At 45.1% G+C, this 19,286-nt stretch overlaps 1 protein-coding gene across 1 annotated transcript in view; it reads right to left on the bottom strand.

The window, feature by feature from the left end:
- Positions 1-520: 520 nt before the first annotated feature.
- Positions 521-19,286, bottom strand: part of slc16a10 (solute carrier family 16 member 10) — a 110,992-nt gene continuing 92,226 nt past the window's right edge. Inside the window, exons 4-6 of the mRNA XM_080192919.1 lie at positions 10,425-10,565; positions 9,249-9,477; positions 521-1,651 (exon numbers count right to left, since the gene is read on the bottom strand). Of these exons, the coding sequence (XP_080049045.1) occupies positions 1,410-1,651; positions 9,249-9,477; positions 10,425-10,565 (612 nt within the window). The 3' untranslated portion in view covers positions 521-1,409. The remainder of the gene's footprint in view (positions 1,652-9,248; positions 9,478-10,424; positions 10,566-19,286) is intronic.

The following is a 19,286-nucleotide window of genomic DNA, read 5'->3' as shown; positions in this document are numbered from 1 at the left end:
CTAACCCACCTCACTGTGTACAGCTCTCAGCATCACCAACAGTGGCTTATAATCTGCACACTCCATTGAGGAAGGCACTTTGCAGTCTCCAAGTCCGAATCACTATATTGCACGGAATGACAATGACTGTCTTCGCCAAACACTCTCTCCTAGAATGAGCCTCATCCCTCAGCACCCGTGTTACAGAGAAGGTTTGAAACAGGCTCACGTCAAAATAATGCTTCTTGGACTTCTACACAAGCCAAACAATAAATACTGTTTAGTCAAGATGAATGGCAGTCAACTGAGGACTAAGGGTAATTTTAACCATCTGAAACCTATCAAGCTACAGGACAGGCATGCCTGTGGGATCTGCTTCACACAGTCCAGTGTACATTGGTGATTGGTGATTACCATTCCGTAATATCCAGAAGATATTCCAGTTCTAGCCTTTTAAGCACAAAAGATTTCAATCACTCCACAATTTGTGGCCAAATTTCCTGCTCTTAGATCCCCCTCCCTCCCTCCCCAACTTCCTGAATCTCTCCATCCCCCTAACCTCCTTCCTTCTTTATGAGTGCCTTTAAAAACTACCTCTTTGATCAGGTTTTTGACCAACTGCTGTAATAACGCCTTAGGTGGCTGGGGGTGGTTGTTAAACACTCCCGTACAGCTGCTTGGGATGTTTCATCACGCTATAAGCACTTCATAAATAATAAACATACAGTTGCTGTTATAGTCAATTCAGCATTACCTGTAATAGATACATAAACCATTGCGGCGGTGGCAGGGTGGGTTTTGAAGATTATTGATTTGTATTGGATAATGGAGCAAAATTAAGAATTTTCAGTTACTCCAAGAGCACTGGAAATAAGGAAATGTTTCTGAGCTTCTGTACAGGTGAAGTGGTTTTCAAGTGTGGAACTTCGCCTTCATTAAATGATGGCAAATATGTTACTTTGGAAAATCCAGATAGCTTCCAGATGAAATTAGCCCCTCGAACGGAGGTTGTGCTGATGCCATTGCCGAGATAGTAGATTGAAATGTCCTGCTGGCCAGTGAGAATTGTCGATGCTGCAACCCCTGTAGGTATTTCTGAAGAAGATCACATGCTTGATTGGATCAGTGGTGGTACGGCTGCAAATTAAGCTTGGATTATAGAATGACATCCAATTTGAGAGAGGCGACTAAAACTAACTAGTGTAATAAATGGCTTAGTGTACGAGAAATGCAGCATGATAATCTCTGGGTAGACTCATCCCAATTTGTTGCTCTGGTTTTATTTGTTCCTTTGTTTTTTTTTTCCTCCCTCCCCTCGGGAATTCTTAACTGCTGTGGTTTTATTGCGACGAAAGAAACACAATAAACTTATAAAATAGATTAATTTGTAAGATCTGAATTGCCATCAGTTTGTGCAGTGGAATTTGCCGTTAAATACTGGACGCACATTCTTTCTGTGGCTCACCACTACCCGGCACGAGGAGATTCTTGGAATCTGGATCCAGGATCTTGTTTGCCGTTTCTCCGGCCAACACCTTCAGCTCCTGCTCCCTCTTGCGCTTCTTGTACTGGATCCAAGGGACAGTGCAGAGGATGGCTCCTCCCAGCATCGGGGGCACGCCAGCAAGGTAGAAGGCAAGATCGTACGTCCCCAGGGAGTCACGCAGGAAACCTGGGAAAAGAAAGCATCGTGAGTCACTTGTCTTTATGAAAGTCACAGGATAATTACAGACAAGGGAAGCCATTCAGCCACCTTGATTCATTCATCCATCCCAGAGAGATCCTATGTTCCCGATTGCCTCTTTACTGATTCCAGAGTTTTCCCCCTGGACTATTTTTCCTAGACACCTGTCCATAAATCGATCGATTGGGGAAAATTCCTTCTAATACTCATCTGATCTGCATTTGATTCGATTGGTCTTGTGCCCCCTTGTCCCACAATTTAATTCAAAATAACGTTCCAGAGCAACCCATTCAACTTTCTTAAGAATCGAAATTAAGATAATCTCTTGGCACTCCTCATTCCCAGTCAGAATATCTCACCTTTCTTCAATCTTCCTCCCACCCTTGACAAAAAGCTACTGGATCCTCTTACAGACTCATAGAAGGGCTACAAGAACAAAAGGAGGCCATTCAGCCCATAACATCTGTCCCAGCTCCCAGGAAGAACCCAGATAAGCCCACTCTTTTACCTTTTTCTCAAAGCCTGGCAATTCTTTTTCACTTCAGATCCCTTCAGATTCCAATGCCTTTTATAAAGCCTTAATTCACTACACCCTCAGGTGGAACAAAGACTCCAGATTCCAAAGATGTACCGGTTGGGTGGATTGGCCATGATCAATGGGCAGGGTTATGGGGATAGGATTGGTGACTGAGCCTAGGTAGTGTACTTTTTTGGAGGGTCAGTGCAGACCTGATGGGCCAAATGACCTCCTTCTGCACTGTAGGGATTGTATGGATTCTAATTACATGTTGCGTAATAAAGATATCCTCAAGTTTGTTGTTTCTAATGTAAACTGCCTCATTCTCAGATCTGTGACCCTTCCACCAGTGGGAAGATTTCCCCCAATTACTCTGTCCAGACCCCTCAGTTTCAAAAACTTGGACAAATCTCTTCTTGGTTTTCTCTCCTCCAAAGAGAGCAGTTCCACCTCCTCCAATCTATCTATGTAACTGAAGACCCTCACCTCGGAACTATTCTCAGGAATTTTTTTTTACAGCCTCTCGAACATCTTCACGTTCTTCCTAAAGTGTGGTGACCAAAATAGGGCACAATATTCCAGTTGAGACTAAACTAGTGGTAAGAACGTTCAGGCTGTTCACACCGACCACGTCTTTTGGTCTCGCCAACAGGGCATCCCATGGATTTCCCGGTGGTGAGGGCTACATTCAAAAGGAAACCCCGTTGACAATGGCGGGATGAGAAGATCCCACTGCTGGCCAATGGTGGGCCGTCTCCCACAAAACATGCAGCAAGTTGTCTGTGAAATCCCGCAGAGTGTTTTACTAAATGTTTACCATAACTGGCTTACTATTATACTCAATGCCCCCGGATATAAAGCCCAAGATTCCAAATGCTTTATTAACCACTTTCTCAACCCATTCTGCCATCTTCAATGACTTATGCACACATACATTGCAAAGCACACTCCCTCTGCCCCTGATCCCCATTCATTTTATATTGTCCTTCCTCATCTTTCCTAAAAAAGTGAACCTGAGGAAGGAGCAATGCTCCAAAAGCTCGTGACTCCAAATAAACCTGTTAGACTTTAAGCTGGTGTTGTGGGATTTCTTACTGCACCAAAATGAAAGACTTCATGTGCTTCTGCACTAATTCCATCTGCCACTCATCCACCCATTCCACCAGCCTGGCTAAGTCCTCTTCTAGTTTATCATGACCTTCCTCACAGTTCACAGTATTTCCGAATGGTGTGCCATCCACAAATTTTGAAATTGTGTAATGCACACTGAAGTCGAGGTCATTAATATAGATCAAGAAAAGCAGCAATCCTGACACTGGCCTCTGGAGTACCCCACTACTTAGTTTTTCACTTAATCAGAAAAACAACAGTTCACCGCTACAATACTCTGCTTTCAACGTCATTTAATCAACTTCACATCTGTACTGCCACTAAACCTTTTATTCCATGAGCTTCCAGTTTGATGACAAGCCTGTTATGTGACACTTCACCAAATGCCTTTTGGATGTCCATATACACCACATCAACTGAATTACCTTCATCAACCTCTCCATGACCCTTTCCTCAAGTATTTAATGAGCAGAACAGGGGGTGAAGTGCTGAAGTCACCAGTTTGGTAATGATGCTCTGGGCTTTATATTCTATCTGTATTATTATATCTGTGTTTGTGGAATTCAGCATTCGACTGACCGGCTGCTTTGCAATGGATGGACATGTTTGCACTGATTCTACTTAGCCTGCGCAGGCTGCCAGCTTCATAGTCGACTACTTCAACCCCATTTGTGATGTTTAGGGGTGGTTTCTTTTTTGATGGAATACTTCCCACTTACCTGGATGGGCGCAGCCCCAACAACACTCAAAATATTTGACACCATCCAGGACAAAGCAGCCTGCTTGATTGGCACCACATTTACAAACATCCACTCCCTCCACCACTGACGCTCAGTAGCAGCACTGTGGACATGGGATATATGGGAACATCACCACCTGCAAGTTCCCCTTTAAGCTACTCACCATCCTGGCTTGGGAATATATCGCAATTCCTTCATAGTCGCTGGGTCAAAAGACTTGAATTCCCTCACTAACGGCATTGTGAGTCAACCCACTGAACACGGACTGCAGCGATTCACGAAGGCAGCTCTCCACCGCCTTCTCAAGGGCAACTAGGGATGGGCAATAAATGCTGGCCTAGCCAGTGAAGCCCATGCCCCACAAATGAATAAAAAAAGTACAGCACTTCACACTTACGAATCACCGCTGTTCGTATTTTATCCAAACTATTCTGTCATTGCTACAGTGACCTGCTTGTATCATTCCTCAGTTGGATTGCTTTGGTTGGAACTTCCCAGTTAGTTGCATATTATAGGAACTGTAATGGTCCTTTCACCACTCTGACACAGATGGTCAAGTGAGTGTTTCTCTGGTTACCCTTCAGCCAACGTCTTATCTAGTCTCAGGGTTTATCCTGAACCCCTACAGCCATGAGGTTTCGGTCATAGGGTTGTGGGGAGTTTTGTTAATTGTTATTTGGGAAGTGTGGGTATAGTACATTGTAGCCTAAACATGTGCAGGTCATCTATAAATAGACCCTGACATCAAAAGACATTTAATGTGATGAAGCAAAAAGGTAAATCATATCATGATTTAACACTGCCTACAGCAGGAGCAAACACAAGTTCACTCTGTTCCAGTTAATCACTCAGTAAATTCACATACAGCCAAGTATAATGTAGGTTATTTAATTAGCCATGGGGGTTATCTAGTTATATAAGTTCAATTCAGGGCCAGAGGTGGGGGGGGGGGTTCCAGAATTGCCATTTTGGGAAGAAGGGTCAGAAAGGGTCAGTTGCAGGCCTTATCTTCATATTGGGCCATTCCTTGCTATAAAGGGTCTGTGAAGGTTGGTATGCTGGCAGGGCTTCCCATGTCCTCCTTCCTGGGTTCCTGTCCTGAGGCACTGCCCTTCCTTAGTGGGAGCTGGGAAGAGGACGGGAGGGACATAGCACTGCCATTCTCACACTCCACAGGGATGAGGTGCTGGGTGAGCGTGGCACAGACAGGATGGGGGCTCAGGGAGAATGCAGTGAAATTTATTGCCAAACATTTAGAACAAAATGGTGGATTAGGGTTAGGGTAAAACAAAATGGTGGGTTAGGGGTAGGGTAAAACAAAATTTAAAACTATTTTAGTGGGCATGGGTGAATTTAGGCACTACGAGCTGACAGCTTCTTCACCTTCCTCATCCTCCCAGAGCTGTCGCTGCATCCCAGGTGGGGATGGTGTCCCTGCTGGACTGCCGTCTCCTGCAACGTGGGTGTAAGGTTTCCTGCCTCTGCGTCACTCCATTGGGCGGTCCAGTGACAGCCCTGCTGTGAAGCACGGTGCTGGCTTTGTGACTGTCATCCCCTGCAGTCGTTGTGGAACAAGTGCTGGGGAACCTTTTATCTAGAGCTCCCCAGTGCCTTACAGCAGTTAGTCATTACGCGCGGGCGAATCGGAGGGGGCACGCCGCAAAACCCGTGGGAATAAAAATGAATACCAACGAGCCGCCAGGTTCAGACCAAAAACATGCCGGCAGCATTGGCGCGCAACATTCCGCTTTTCACCCTGGAACCAACACTGCTGTTATTGAGCAAGACCCCTTCCCATTTTCAAAACAAAAAGCAACTGGAAAGAAAGTTAAAATTGCCATTTCAGACAGAGAAATTTATATTGGAGATAAGATTAGTTTTATGGGAGTACAGTTCCAGGTAATGTCTCTAGTTACAGTATTTAATCTGTCACATTAACTCTGTGGTGCAGCCAATAAACACTTTGTACTGGGTTGACGTTCTGGAACAACGGGTGTTGTAGTTGATTCAGAGGAACCTTTGTGGTGAATGGCTGACAGACACTCCCCTGGCACTTTCATACTCCGTTAGATGAAGGTAAATGTGTTTTGCTCATAGTGCTGTACATTACGTGGTTTCTGAAACAGCAGGACTCTTTGCTCATCTCCCAATCAGAAAGTTTATTACTGAGATCAGTCAAAAATTAAGTTCTCAGTTACCACAGGCCCATGCAATCCATAAAGACTAAAATAGAATCATAGAATGACTACAGTGCAGGAGTAGGCCATTCAGCCCATTGGGCCTGCACCAACAACAATTCCATCAAGGCCCTCCCCAAGTATTTACCCTGCTAATTCCCCACCCCCACAACCCCACATATCTACCCTCCCAATTCTCCTGACATCCCCCTAAGGAGCAATTTAACATGGCCAATCAACCTAACCTGCACATCTTTTACTGTGGGAGGAAACCAGAGCACCCAGAGGGAACCCATGCAGACACAGGGAGAACGTGCAAACTCCACACAGACAATGACCTAAGGCCAGAATTGAACCCGGTCCCTGGTGCTGTGAAGCGCAGTGCTAATCACTGTGCCACCGTGCCACCCAAAGCAGGAATTGTGGATACATTACAACACTGATATTTCCAACCGCAGCCTATACACCTGTCCTCATGAAAATATTACTACACCGAGAGGCTCCATTCTGTGCTGCCAAATCCCCCGGCACTTTCACAGTTGGTGACTCTTAACTTCAGGCTATCCTCCAATGTTTGAGAATTTAATGTCCCCAGTGATATTTCCTGGCCTGACCTCATTGTGAATTACGCCACAATTATTTCAGCCAGGATTGTATTGAATGGCAGAGTAGGTCTGAAGGGCCAAGTAGCCAACTCCTGTTTCTATAATCTTGCTCTCAGGAAATCTGACAGACAGAAATGAGGGACAATTGGGGTTTGGGTTATAGTGAGTACAGAAGTGGTTGTCCCATTTTGAACCATATGGTGTAATTATTTGCTGTCGCTCCACACAGATCCCACAAGGTCCAATTTTAGTCTAGTCTCTCTGAGCACCCATCAGAGACCAGCAGCACCCTTCCTGACAGACGCTGACATTGTCAGGGCCCTGAGGAATAGTTAAACCTCAGCACGGAAACCATTGCGGCTCTGCCTCTAGCCCAATCTAATGGGAAGACAAGCAGAGGCCTGTAAAGGCCCAAATCTCACAGGAAGATGATGATTAGGAACTGCGTTCAGCTCCACAAGGTCTCCCCCCTGCTCTGGGTTTCTCCCATTGTCACGAGGCCTGAGCTTCTTTCCCTCCTGCTTCCTAGTGATTTAATGCAGCGTTGGGGGCCAGTATTCAGGGGCCAATTATTGCCCAATAATTGGCCACTGACTGACTAACTCCTCCACACTGGTTTTGGCCAGGAGGCAAGCTGAAAATCCCCAGGCCTCATGTGCAGAGGACATGGTGTTTGCCGCCTGTTACGGCCACTGGCCTGACCTCTGCTCCAGTTAAAAATGCGGCTACACTGTGAACTGGACCGGCATGGCAACGTTCCAATGTATGGAAAGTGCAGGCCATTAACAGGGAAGCAAATTCACACTTAGCCAGAGTGGGGTCAATGTCGATTTGGAGCAATATTCACCTCCAAAACGTTTTTCCATTTGATATTTACCTGATGATTATTGATTGCATTTAACTAACCACACACATAACAAACCACGTCAATGCTTCCTCCTCCGTACAGGACAAATCAGTATCAGTACGCGGTACCAGATTTCCTCACAGGCTTCCTTGCTTAGCCAGTATTAATCCTCTTACATTGCTTTTGCTGATAAGAGTTATCGACTCCAGCTTCTATTTCCTTCTGATTACATGCTGCTGGCTGTGATTTACAGCCCCCACGTAAGATAATCGCTTTCCTCTTTCTGTGCTCAATGCTGTGCAATCATTTTGCCCAGTACTGCTATCGCTGATGCTGTGCTTACATTAAAGCAAAGTTTATTTATTAGTCACAAATAGGCTTACATTAACACTGCAATGAAGTTACTGTGAAAATAAAGCGTCAATACAATGTGCAGATTCAATCAAACCATCAAACAGGACAAACTGTACTCCAGAGGGGCAACAGATGTTGGTCTGACTGGAATTATGCTGCTGCCTGCAGTTAGTTTGTTAAACTTTGAGCAATGGTGAGAAAGAGAATGATGGAGCAACTGTACAATCCCAAATAACGTTACCATGGGGTAGCAAATGTAAGTTAAATGTAAGTTTTTTTCCCTATGTTCGTGGAGGATATAGTGAATTTCCAGTGTAGAGAGGGCAGCACAGTGGCACAGTGGTTAGCACAGCTGCCTCTCAGCACCAGGGACCCAGGTTCCATTCCGGCCTTGGGTCACTGTCTGTGTGGAGTTTGCATGTTCTCCCAGTGCCTGTGTGGGTTTCCTCTGGGTGCTCCGGTTTCCTCCCACAGTCCAAAGATGTGCAAGTTAGGGGGGATTAGTGTGGTAAATACGTGGGGTTATGGGGATAGGGCCTAAGTAAGATCCTTTGTCGGAGCAGACTTGATGGGCTAAATGACCACCCTTCTGTACTGTAGGGATTTGAAGATTCTAAGGTATTAAAACAAAACTTAAATTGCCAACAAAATAGGCACCTGAGCCCCAAATTAAAGCTGGGGGCGGAGGTGAAGGTGGGGTGAGGAGCAACCCTTCTGCCTGCCTTTGTTAATGACATAAGGCCAGGGTATTTTAAACCCTGCACCACCCCCCCCCCCCCCCCCCACCCCCTCAAACATTGGTTTGTAATGGATACTGGAGGACAGTTCATGACTGGAAATGGAGATAGAGAGGTAAAGGAAGGGAAGAGTCAGATATGAAGAGTCATTCAGGCTTGAAATGTTGTCTCTACTCTCCCCACAGATGCTGTCAGACCTGCTGAGATTTTCCAGCATTTTCTGCTTTTGTTTCAGATTCCAGCATCCACAGTAATTTACTTTAATCAAACAGTTCCTAAATTGGTAAAGTGTTTTCCAATTTATGGTTCACCATTTGAATAGTCGGCAGCACAGGTTCAGGTTTCTCATTCATCCATCATTTGTTGATTATTTCACTTTCAAACATCAAAACTCTGATGGTTAAAGTTATTAAGTGACCAAAGGTTTCGGTATTAGAAGGACAGTTTTAGTCTCGATCTCTCCAGACAGACGGACAGTTGGATAACAGTGCACCGTACCTGCAATGGGTGGACCAGCTGTCATTGGAATAGACATCAATCCGAGGAGGAATCCTATCGCCTGTGATACATTCTCTGCACCCACCAGCTCAAAGGCAACGGGGGCCATGATGGAGATGAAACATCCGTCAAATAAACCCATGAAGAGGCAGACTGCGATGAGGCCACCAAAATTTTGGCACAGTGGAATCATCATGGACATTAGGCCAATAACAAAGAATGATGCCACCTAAAATGACAAAAAAAAAAGTTCAATCCTCTTCATCTGCTCCTGTTTGTGTGAAGAAAATTCTGTATGTTTAGCAATTTATTCAAGTAGCTTTCAGAATATAGGCTAAAGCTACCTCTGCTATACTAAGTAATAAGATTAGCCAATTATTATAATTTGGGGTATCAGTGTTGCATATTTTCACACACTACACTGTAGCAACGTGCATTAACAACATTCCACCATTAGTTGGTGTGGCACAGTTGTTAACACTGCTACCTCACAGTGCCAGCCTCGGGTTACTGTCTGTCTGGAGTTTGCACGTTCTCTCTGTGTCTGCATGGGTTTCTTCCGGGTGCTCCGGTTTCCTTCCACAGTCCAAAGATGTGTGGGTTAGGGTGACTGATAATGCTAAATTGCCCCTTAGTGTCAGCGGGATTTAGCAGGGTAAATATGTGGGATTACAGGGATAGGGTCTGGGTGGGATTGTTGTCAGTGCAATCTCAATGGGCCAAATGACCTCTTTCTGCACTGTAGGAATTCTATGATGCCATATCCCACTGATCTATGTAACCAAATCCCATCAGTATGAGGTGCTGGGCTTCATCCATTCTGTTTAGCTCAGTTGGCTGGACAGCTGGTAAGAGATGCGGAGCAACACCAACAGCTTGGGTTCAATTCCCGTACTGGCAGAGGTTATTCATGAAAGTCCCGTTTTCTCAACCTTACCTCACCTGGTTAAATCACCACCAGTCAGCTCTCCCCCTCAAAGTGGAAATCAGCCTATGGGATGATGGTGACTTTACCTTGCATTAAATCCATGTGTAGGCTCTGGCAAAGAGGCAATTGAGTCCTCAATGCCACTACCAGGGTCCTCCTAACCCCTTGGGTTCAACAGTGACCGAGCTGGTACAGACCCCACCTCTTTCCCTGCAGCCACCTCCCTGTATAACCGCAATTGGCCTTACCTGAAGGAACACCTTGTATGCACCAGGTAAATAGTCAGCAACCCGGCCAAAAAGCAATCGGCCAACCCCTGAGGAGATCCCGATGCACATCAGAAGAACCTCTTCATTACTCAGTTGGAAAGTTTCTTCCACGTACTTCATCTGTTAAGAAAGAAACAAAAACCTCGATGATGCTATTCTGGCTCTTAAGGCATAATGATTATACTCAGTAAAGATTAACAACAGATGGAGTCACTGCTTGTATTTTTGGAAGGGTGGTGGAACTGACCTGTTTATTTTAATTGGATTATTACCTCTGTTTAAACAACAGAGGCAGTTGACACAAAGACAGTAAGTTTGCACAAAACCATACAGTAGTAATATCAAAAAAAACAATTGTTGGATCAAAAAGAACAAACGTGCATTTTTATGTTGTGGAGATGCTGGCATTGGGCTGGAGTGGGCACAGTAAGAGGTCTCACAGCACCAGGTATAGTCCAGCAGGTTTATCTGGTATCACAAGCTTTTTGGTCTCATCTGATGCAGGAGCGGCGCTCCAAAAGCTCGTGATGCCAAATAAACCTGTTGGACTTTTAACTTGCAATTGTGAGACCTCTTGCATTTTTAAGAACACAAGAAATAGGAGCAGGAGTAGGCCATCTAGCCCTTCGAGCCTGCCCCGCCATTCAATAAGATCATGGCTGAGCTGTCGTGGCTCAGTTCCACATTCCCGCCCTCTCCCCATAACCCTTAATCCCCTCGCTTATCAAAAACCCATCAACCCGCGTCTTAAAAATATTTAGCGAGGCAGCCTCCACCACCTCAACGGGCAGAGAATTCCAGAGATTCACCACCCTTTGAGTGAAGAAGTTCCTCCTCAACTCTGTTCTAAACCGCCCCCCCTTTATCTTGAGGCTGTGCCCCCTAGTCCTACTGTCCTTTCTGAGCGGGAAGTCTCTCCACCTCTATCCTATCCATCCCATTCATCATCTTATATGTCTCAATGAGATCTCCCCTCATTCTTCTAAACTCTAACGAGTACAAGCCTGTTTATTCAGCCTCTCCTCATAGTTCAACCCCCTCAACTCCGGTATCAGCCCAGTAAACCTCCTCTGCACTCCCTCCAAGGCCAAAATATCCTTGCGTAAGTGCGGCAGACAGCCAATGGGTTACTTTTGAAGTGCATTCCCTGGGTTGCGGGTGAATTGACAAGTTAATTTGTCCACAGCAAGATCTCACAAGCAGCACTCAGCAAGTTAATTTGTTTTTAACTGGATTGGTTGAGTGACAAACATTAGCCCGGACCGCTGGGAACTTTAACCTGAACTCAGCTTAACATCTCTGAAAATGGAACCTCAATATTGTACTGAAGTGGCAGCTGAGAATGAACAGATGATTTTGGAACCTAGTCAGGAGTCACATGGGCAGAGGCCAAGGTGGACGTAAAAACAGCCATAGAATCCCTACAGTACAGGAGGCCATTCGGCCCATCAAATCCATACCAATTCCAGGCCCTATTCCCATATCCCCAAACATTTACTCTGCTAATCCCCTTATACCATGGACAATTTATCATGGCCAATTAACCTAACCCGCACATCTTTGGACTATGGAAGGAAACCCATACAGACTCAGGGAGAATGTGTAAACTCCACACAGACAGTAACCCAAAGACAGAATCAAACGAGTCCCTAGCACTGTGAGGGAGCAGTGCGAACCACTGTGCCACCATGCCATCCCCAGCTGTCAGTCCAGGCCTCCTAATTTGCATAGGCTTCATTAGTAGTTGGGGTTAAGTGGAAACCTCATGATTAGGAAGAAAACACTCAGGATGGGAGAGGCTGATTGTTTCCTCGTGGAGCTCAGAGCACTTCAGCCCCGCTGGTCCCACAAGAAAAGTGAAAGGAAATAAATCCACTTAATTTTCTGAGGTTCTTCCAGCCCTGGTTCCTTTTTACCATCAAGAGGAGGACTAGGCCTGGTGTTTAACATGGCTGTCAGGTCTCAATGACATCAGCAGAGCTCTACCTGCACGTTCAAAGAAGAATCCAGTGCCTTGTGACTGACACACCACCCACTCGGTCAGGACAGGAAGGTAATTCACGGAAAGGCAGTGGGGTCAGTGTGGATTAATTGCCACTCAATGTTTTAAATAAGACAAGAGGAGCAAAGAGGGAATATGAACTAGCACGGCTAATATAAACGGAAATCCCAAAGTCTTCTATGGGCATTTAAATAGTAAAAGAGTGATAGGAGGAGTCGGCGTATTAGAGACCAAAAAGGGGATTTACAGAAGGATGCAGAAGGCACAGCTGAGATATTAAACAATTACTTCACATCAGTGTTTATCAAGAACATAGAACATAGAACATTACAGCGCAGAACAGGCCCTTCGGCCCACGATGTTGCGCCGACCAGTTAAAAAACAATGACCCTCTAACCTAAACCAAACCCTTTCCATCCATAAACCTATCCACGGATCTCTTAAACGCCCCCAAACTAGGCGCATTTACAACTGCAGCAGGCAGGGCATTCCAATCCCTCACCACCCTCTGGGTAAAGAACTTACCCCTGACATCCGTCCTATAACTACCACCCCTTAATTTAAAGCCATGCCCCCTCGTGCTAGCTTTCTCCATCCGAGGAAAAAGGCTATCACTATCCACCCTGTCTAAACCTCTAATCATCTTATATGTTTCAATAAGATCCCCTCTTAGCCGCCTTCTTTCTAGCGAAAACAACTCCAAATCCCTCAGTCTCTCCTCATAGGACCTCCCCTCCATACCAGGCAACATCCTGGTAAACCTCCTCTGCACCCTCTCCAAAGCCTCCACATCCTTCCTATAATGTGGGGACCAGAACTGCACACAATACTCCAAGTGTGGCCGCACCAGAGTTGTGTACAGTTGCAACATGACGCTGCGACTCCTAAATTCAATCCCCCTACCAATAAACGCCAAGACACCGTATGCCTTCTTAACAACCCTATCTACTTGATTCCCTACTTTCAGGGATCTATGTACACATACACCTAGATCCCTCTGTTCATCCACACTATTCAGAGTCCTCCCGTTAGCCCTATACTCGACACATCTGTTATTCCTACCAAAGTGAATTACCTCACACTTCTCCGCATTAAACTCCATCCGCCACCTCTCGGCCCAGCTCTGCAACCTGTCTAAGTCACCCTGCAAACTACGACACCCTTCCTCACAATCTACCACACCTCCGACTTTGGTGTCATCAGCAAATTTACTAATCCACCCAACTATACCCTCATCCAGATCATTAATAAAAATTACAAACAGCAGTGGCCCCAAAACAGATCCCTGAGGCACACCACTCATAACTGAACTCCATGACGAATATTTACCATCAACCACCACCCTCTGTCTATCTGCTAGCCAATTCCTGATCCAATTTCCTAGATTACCCTCAATCCCATACATCTGCATTTTCTGCAGAAGCCTACCATGGTGAACCTTATCAAACGCCTTACTAAAATCCATATATACCACGTCAACTGCCTTTCCCCCATCCACCTCTTTGGTCACTTTCTCAAAAAACTCAATAAGGTTAGTAAGGCACGACCTACCTGTGACAAAACCATGCTGACTATCTCCAATCAAGAAGATGCAAGTCAGGTCGTAGTGAAGATTTGACTTGACTTATTGTTGTCACAGTGAAAAGTATTGTTTGTGTGCTGTACAGACAGAGCATACTATTCGTAGAGAATGAAAATTAAACTTGATAAGGGAAAGGTATTGGATAAGTTGTTAGAACCTAAAAGCTGATTAGGCGCCAGGACTGGATGAGAAGTACCCAAAGGACATTTGAGAGAAGTGAATGTGGAAATCACAGAGGCACTGGTCATAATCGTTCCGTCATCTTTCGACTCAGCAGTGGAGACTGAAGACTGGAAAATTTCAAACGTTAAACTCTTGCTCAATAAAAGGTTCGAGGATTAGCCCAGCACCTACAAGCCATGCAGTTTAATGTAGGTAATGGGGATACTTCTGAAAACAGTAATTTGGGACAAATGCAGGTTAAGTGATGAAAACCTGCATGGATTTCTTAAAGGGAAACAAGAGTTCAACTAACTCACTGGAATCTTTTCATCAGGGAACAGAGGGGGTTCAATGAGGGTAATGCTGTTGATGTGGTGCACATGGACTCCCAAAAGGCATGAATTGCCGCAGGATGGTGATCAGGAGCCTTACAGTGCCTTACAACAAACTTGTAAGCAAAATAAAAGGAACTGTAGCAATATGGAGATGGTGTTGGCCGATTGACAGGTCAGTATTGGATAATGGATCTTTTTCAGGCTGGAAGAAAGCTGGTCACGTAATCAGTCCCCCACAACAACCCCTTCCCCGGGCTCAGTATTAGCACCCTAGCTTTTCCTGATATATATCAAAGACCTAGACACTGGTGTACAGGGGGACAATCTCAGCATTTGTGTGTGAACCAAATTTGGAAGCATTGTGAACTGTGAGGCAGTCAGTACGACTTCAAAAGGACAGTGAGACAAGTTGGTAGAATGGGCAGACAGGTGGCAGATGAATTCAATGCAGAGAAATGTGAAGCAATTCATTTTGGTGGGAAGAACATGAAGGGACAACGCAAAGTGACTTCGTGGCCGTTCTTCTGATATGGGAACACTAACAGAACCGGAAATACTTTGCACAAGGTACAAGTTCTCAACACCCTATTGCCAAAGGGTGGATGCTGTCAGCACTTTTGAACTTCCTTTCCAAATTTAATTTACTTTTAGCATCAAGCATAAAACTAAAAGATAATTTTCAAGTATTTATTGGGCTAGATGCCATTATCAATTACAGGTTACTGAAGGGTTACTGAATCTGGTTAGATCTGTTCCTGGAGGTTTCATCACGATTCCTGCCTCCCATCTAACCCATACTCCTGCTATTGGGCATTCAACAAATCCATCTCCCCACACTGTTTCCCCACATCATTTAACAAGTGAACCCTGTTACCTGGCTGGTCTCTTGACTATTAAACAGCTGTTGTGCTCACTCCTAATATTTTGTTAATTAAGAGTGTGCATAGAAAATAACTGTTAAAAAATTAAATGGCTGTATGACTTCTCTGCCAAATTGATAACAGCAGATTATTGGGGATTTCTGGAAACCAAAATAATCCTGGCAACCAGTGGGGCTGTGACCCATGTTTTCAGGTTTTATTTGGTAGAAATTTGAGATGCCTACTCAGCCGTTAGTTGATCTCACATGAATGTAGTTGCGCAGATTTCCACTTAACTTATGACTATTAAAAGTGGAAAACATTGGACAAAATGTACAGATGAGACAGACGCTAATGCATTTATCATCCAAATGCATTTATCATCCAAATGCAGCAGATGTACTCATTCCCAGGCAGCAGGCAACTCATCAACATCACATGAGTGCATTAAGGCCGGGAGCAGCTTGAGCAAGAGTGAAATGTAACACGAACATTGATATAGACACCGTGACTCAGCTGAATGAGACAGTTAGTACGATGAGGCAAGGTCTGTTTTAATACGCACTCCTGGGCAAATTTCAGGGAGAGACGTAATTAGAAAAGCTGATTATTTACTTCAATGCCCCTGATCACCATCCTGCAGCAACTCTTGGTCAGTGACACCTGTACAAGTGGATAGGAGCAGAACAGACTCTGCTCAAGGAGCCTGCTGTCACGACACCCGCAGCAAGGCAGGAGTTCCAGATGTGCACCCCGTGCCATCATCCCTGCGTCCAGCTTTTTGAAAAGTCACTTCAACATCTAGTCTACTTTATGCCCCACCTGTGAATACTCGCATGCGAATATTAATGCACGGGGGGAGAATGGCATCAAAGGTTATGGGTAGAAAGCAGGATTACGTTATTGAGTTGGACGATCAGCCATCTGTCACGCTTTAGCACCATTTTACCCAGTCAAATTTCCCTTTGCATAAGGATTCAGGCAGACAATAGCTTAGGTTTTGCTACATTGACATGTGACAACTTCTTTACAACAATGTTGCAAAATCAAACTATCGCATGGTGTTCATTGAGAAAGTTACAGAAATGTAACCAGTTTGTCAGAAAGACTGCAGTAACTCACCGGTATTGTTACCAGGATAATATTCCTCCCAAATGAATACCAAATAATATCCAACATTTAGACTATAAGACATATGGGCCATTCGGCCGATTGAGTCTGCTCCACCATTCAATGAGATCATGACTGATCTGATGTGATAATCTGCAATGCACTTGCCTGCCTTATCCCCATAACCCTTGATTCCTTGATATCTTAGTGTCGAACAAAGAATTCCACAGGTTCGCTATCCTCAGAGAAGAAATTCCTTCTCATCTCTGTCTTAATTTTTTTTATTCATTCGTTGGTCATGGGAGTCACTGGCTGGCCAGCAGTTATTACCCATCCCTAGTTGCCCTTAAAGGGGTAGTTGAGAGTCAATCACATTGCTGTGGCTCTGGAGTCACATGTAGGCCAGATCAAGTGAGGATGGAAGATTTCCTTCCCTAAAGGGCATTAGTGAACCAGATGGGTTTTTCCAGCAATCGACAGTGGTTTCATGGTCATCAGTAGATTCTTAATTCCAGATTTTTTTTTTACTGAATTCAAATTTCACCAAGTGCTGTGGTCCCCAGAACATTAGCTGACTTTCTGGATTAATAGTCTAGTGCCAATACCACTAGGTCATGGTCTCCCCATAATTAATTGGGCGACTCCGTACTCTGAGATTATACCATCTCTCACAGACTCTCTCACGAGAGGCAACAACCTCTGAAGAAGTTGAGTTTAGAAGAATGAGGGGAGATCTCATTGAGACGTATAAGATGATGAATGGGATGGACAGGATAGAGGTGGAGAGACTCTTCCCGCTCAAAAAAGACAGTAGGACTAGGGGGCACAGCCTCAAGATAAAGGGGAGGCGGTTTAGAACGGAGTTGAGGAGGAACTTCTTCACTCAAAGGGTGGTGAATCTCTGGAATTCTCTGCCCGTTGAAGTGGTGGAGGCTGCCTCGCTAAATATTTTAAAGAAGCGGGTTGATGGGTTCTTGATAAGAGAGGGGATTAAGGGTTATGGGTAGAGGGCGGGAAAGTGGAACTGAGCAGCGACAGATCAGCCATGATCTTATTGAATGGCGGGGCAGGCTCGAAGGGCTAGATGGCCTACTCCTGCTCCTATTTCTCATGTTCTTATGTATGTTCTTATGAAGATCTACCCGGTCTACCCTAATATGTAATTAACAATGTATTAATTCCAATTTCTAAAATCCTGTGATTCAGAGCCACATAGAATCATTGAATCCTACACTGAAGAAGGAGGCCATTCAGCCCATCGATCTGCACTGACCACAATCCCACCCATTACCCTGCTAATCCCTCTGATACTAAGGGGCAATTTGGCACAGCTAATCAACCAATCACGTCTTTGGAGTGTGGGAGGAAATTGGAGCACCCGGAGGAAACCCTCGCACATATGAGGAGAACGTGCAGACTCCACACAGACAGTGACCCAAGGCTGGAATCGAACCCAGGTTCCTGGCGCTGTGAGGTAGCAGTGCTAGCCACTGTGCCATCTTGCTGCTTCTCCCTGCCATTTTAGCAGTGGGTTATTAATCCGGGTAAAATTAAATTCCTACTACTTTTAATTAAATCAAGCTTAATTCCAATACAAAAAAAAAACTAGCCTGGTTTATGCTCTTAAGAACTGGGCGGCATGGTGGCACAGTGGATGGCACTGCTGCTTCATAGCACCAAAGACCCAGGTTTGAAACTGGCCTCGGGTCATTGTCTGTGTGGAGTTTGCACGTTCTCACTGTGTTTGTGTGGGTTTCCTTCAGGTGCTCCGATTTCCTCCCACAGTCTAAAGATATGCCGTGAATTTCCCCTTAATGTCAAAAGATGTGCGTTTTAGGGGGATTAGCCATGGTAAATGTGTGGGGTAATGGGGAGAGGGCCTGGTGGGATGCTCTGTTGACTTCGGTAAGTCAGTGAGTCGGTGTGGGCTCAATGGGCCGAATGGCCTCTTCTGCACTACAGGAATTCTTGAATCATTAGGATTCCAAGTCTGCAACTTCTACTGGCTAGAAGGAGAAATGCAATGGGCGCATGGGAATAACTTCAATTCAGGAGTCCTCCCCCTCAGCCACACACCATCCTAACTTGGAATTGTATCATTATTTCTTCACTGGGCCAGAGTCCAGGAACTCCATCCCTAACAGCACTGTGCGAGTACCTACACCACGTGAACTACAATGGTTCAAACTGGCAACTCGCCATCACCACCTACTAAACGCCCAATTAGGGACAGGCAATAAATGCTATCCTTCCCAATGATGCTCACATCCCCTGAACAAATAAAACAATCGTAAAATGCAACTTGGCATCAAATACGAGGCTAGAGAATCTTAGCCACAAATCCATGGTGTTAGAGTTGACACAATCAGAATACAGGACCATTGTTATGTTTCTCACTCTAACTGGACTTGATTAAAAGGACTTCCCCCAGGGAATACTGCAACCAAATCAATAGGTCCTGATCAGGAAAATGAAAAGAACCCATATAATCCTCTAAACCACACAGTCAATCTAATACTGCTTCCACACAATTGCCCATGAAAAGTGATGCTCTCAGTCCTCGGAAAGCATTTGCCTCTGGAGTGGAAGAGGCCAGCTGTACGTTCCCTGCTGCACAAAGACCAGCTCCACACCAGACAATGAACCGACAGGCAGTTGTTTTGATGGAAATATAATGCACAGGCTCACTTAAAGCAGGGGTCACTCCTGATCAATTCACATTCCCTGGCACTAACCTGCTTGCTCCCACTCTCAGTCTTTGAAGCCTTTTACAGAATCCCTACAGTGCAG

This window comes from Carcharhinus amblyrhynchos, chromosome 7 (genome assembly GCF_965287045.1).
Source record: "Carcharhinus amblyrhynchos chromosome 7, sCarAmb.v2.hapA, whole genome shotgun sequence".
Taxonomy (NCBI): domain Eukaryota; kingdom Metazoa; phylum Chordata; class Chondrichthyes; order Carcharhiniformes; family Carcharhinidae; genus Carcharhinus; species Carcharhinus amblyrhynchos.
This window is presented reverse-complemented; position numbering and strand designations above follow the sequence as displayed.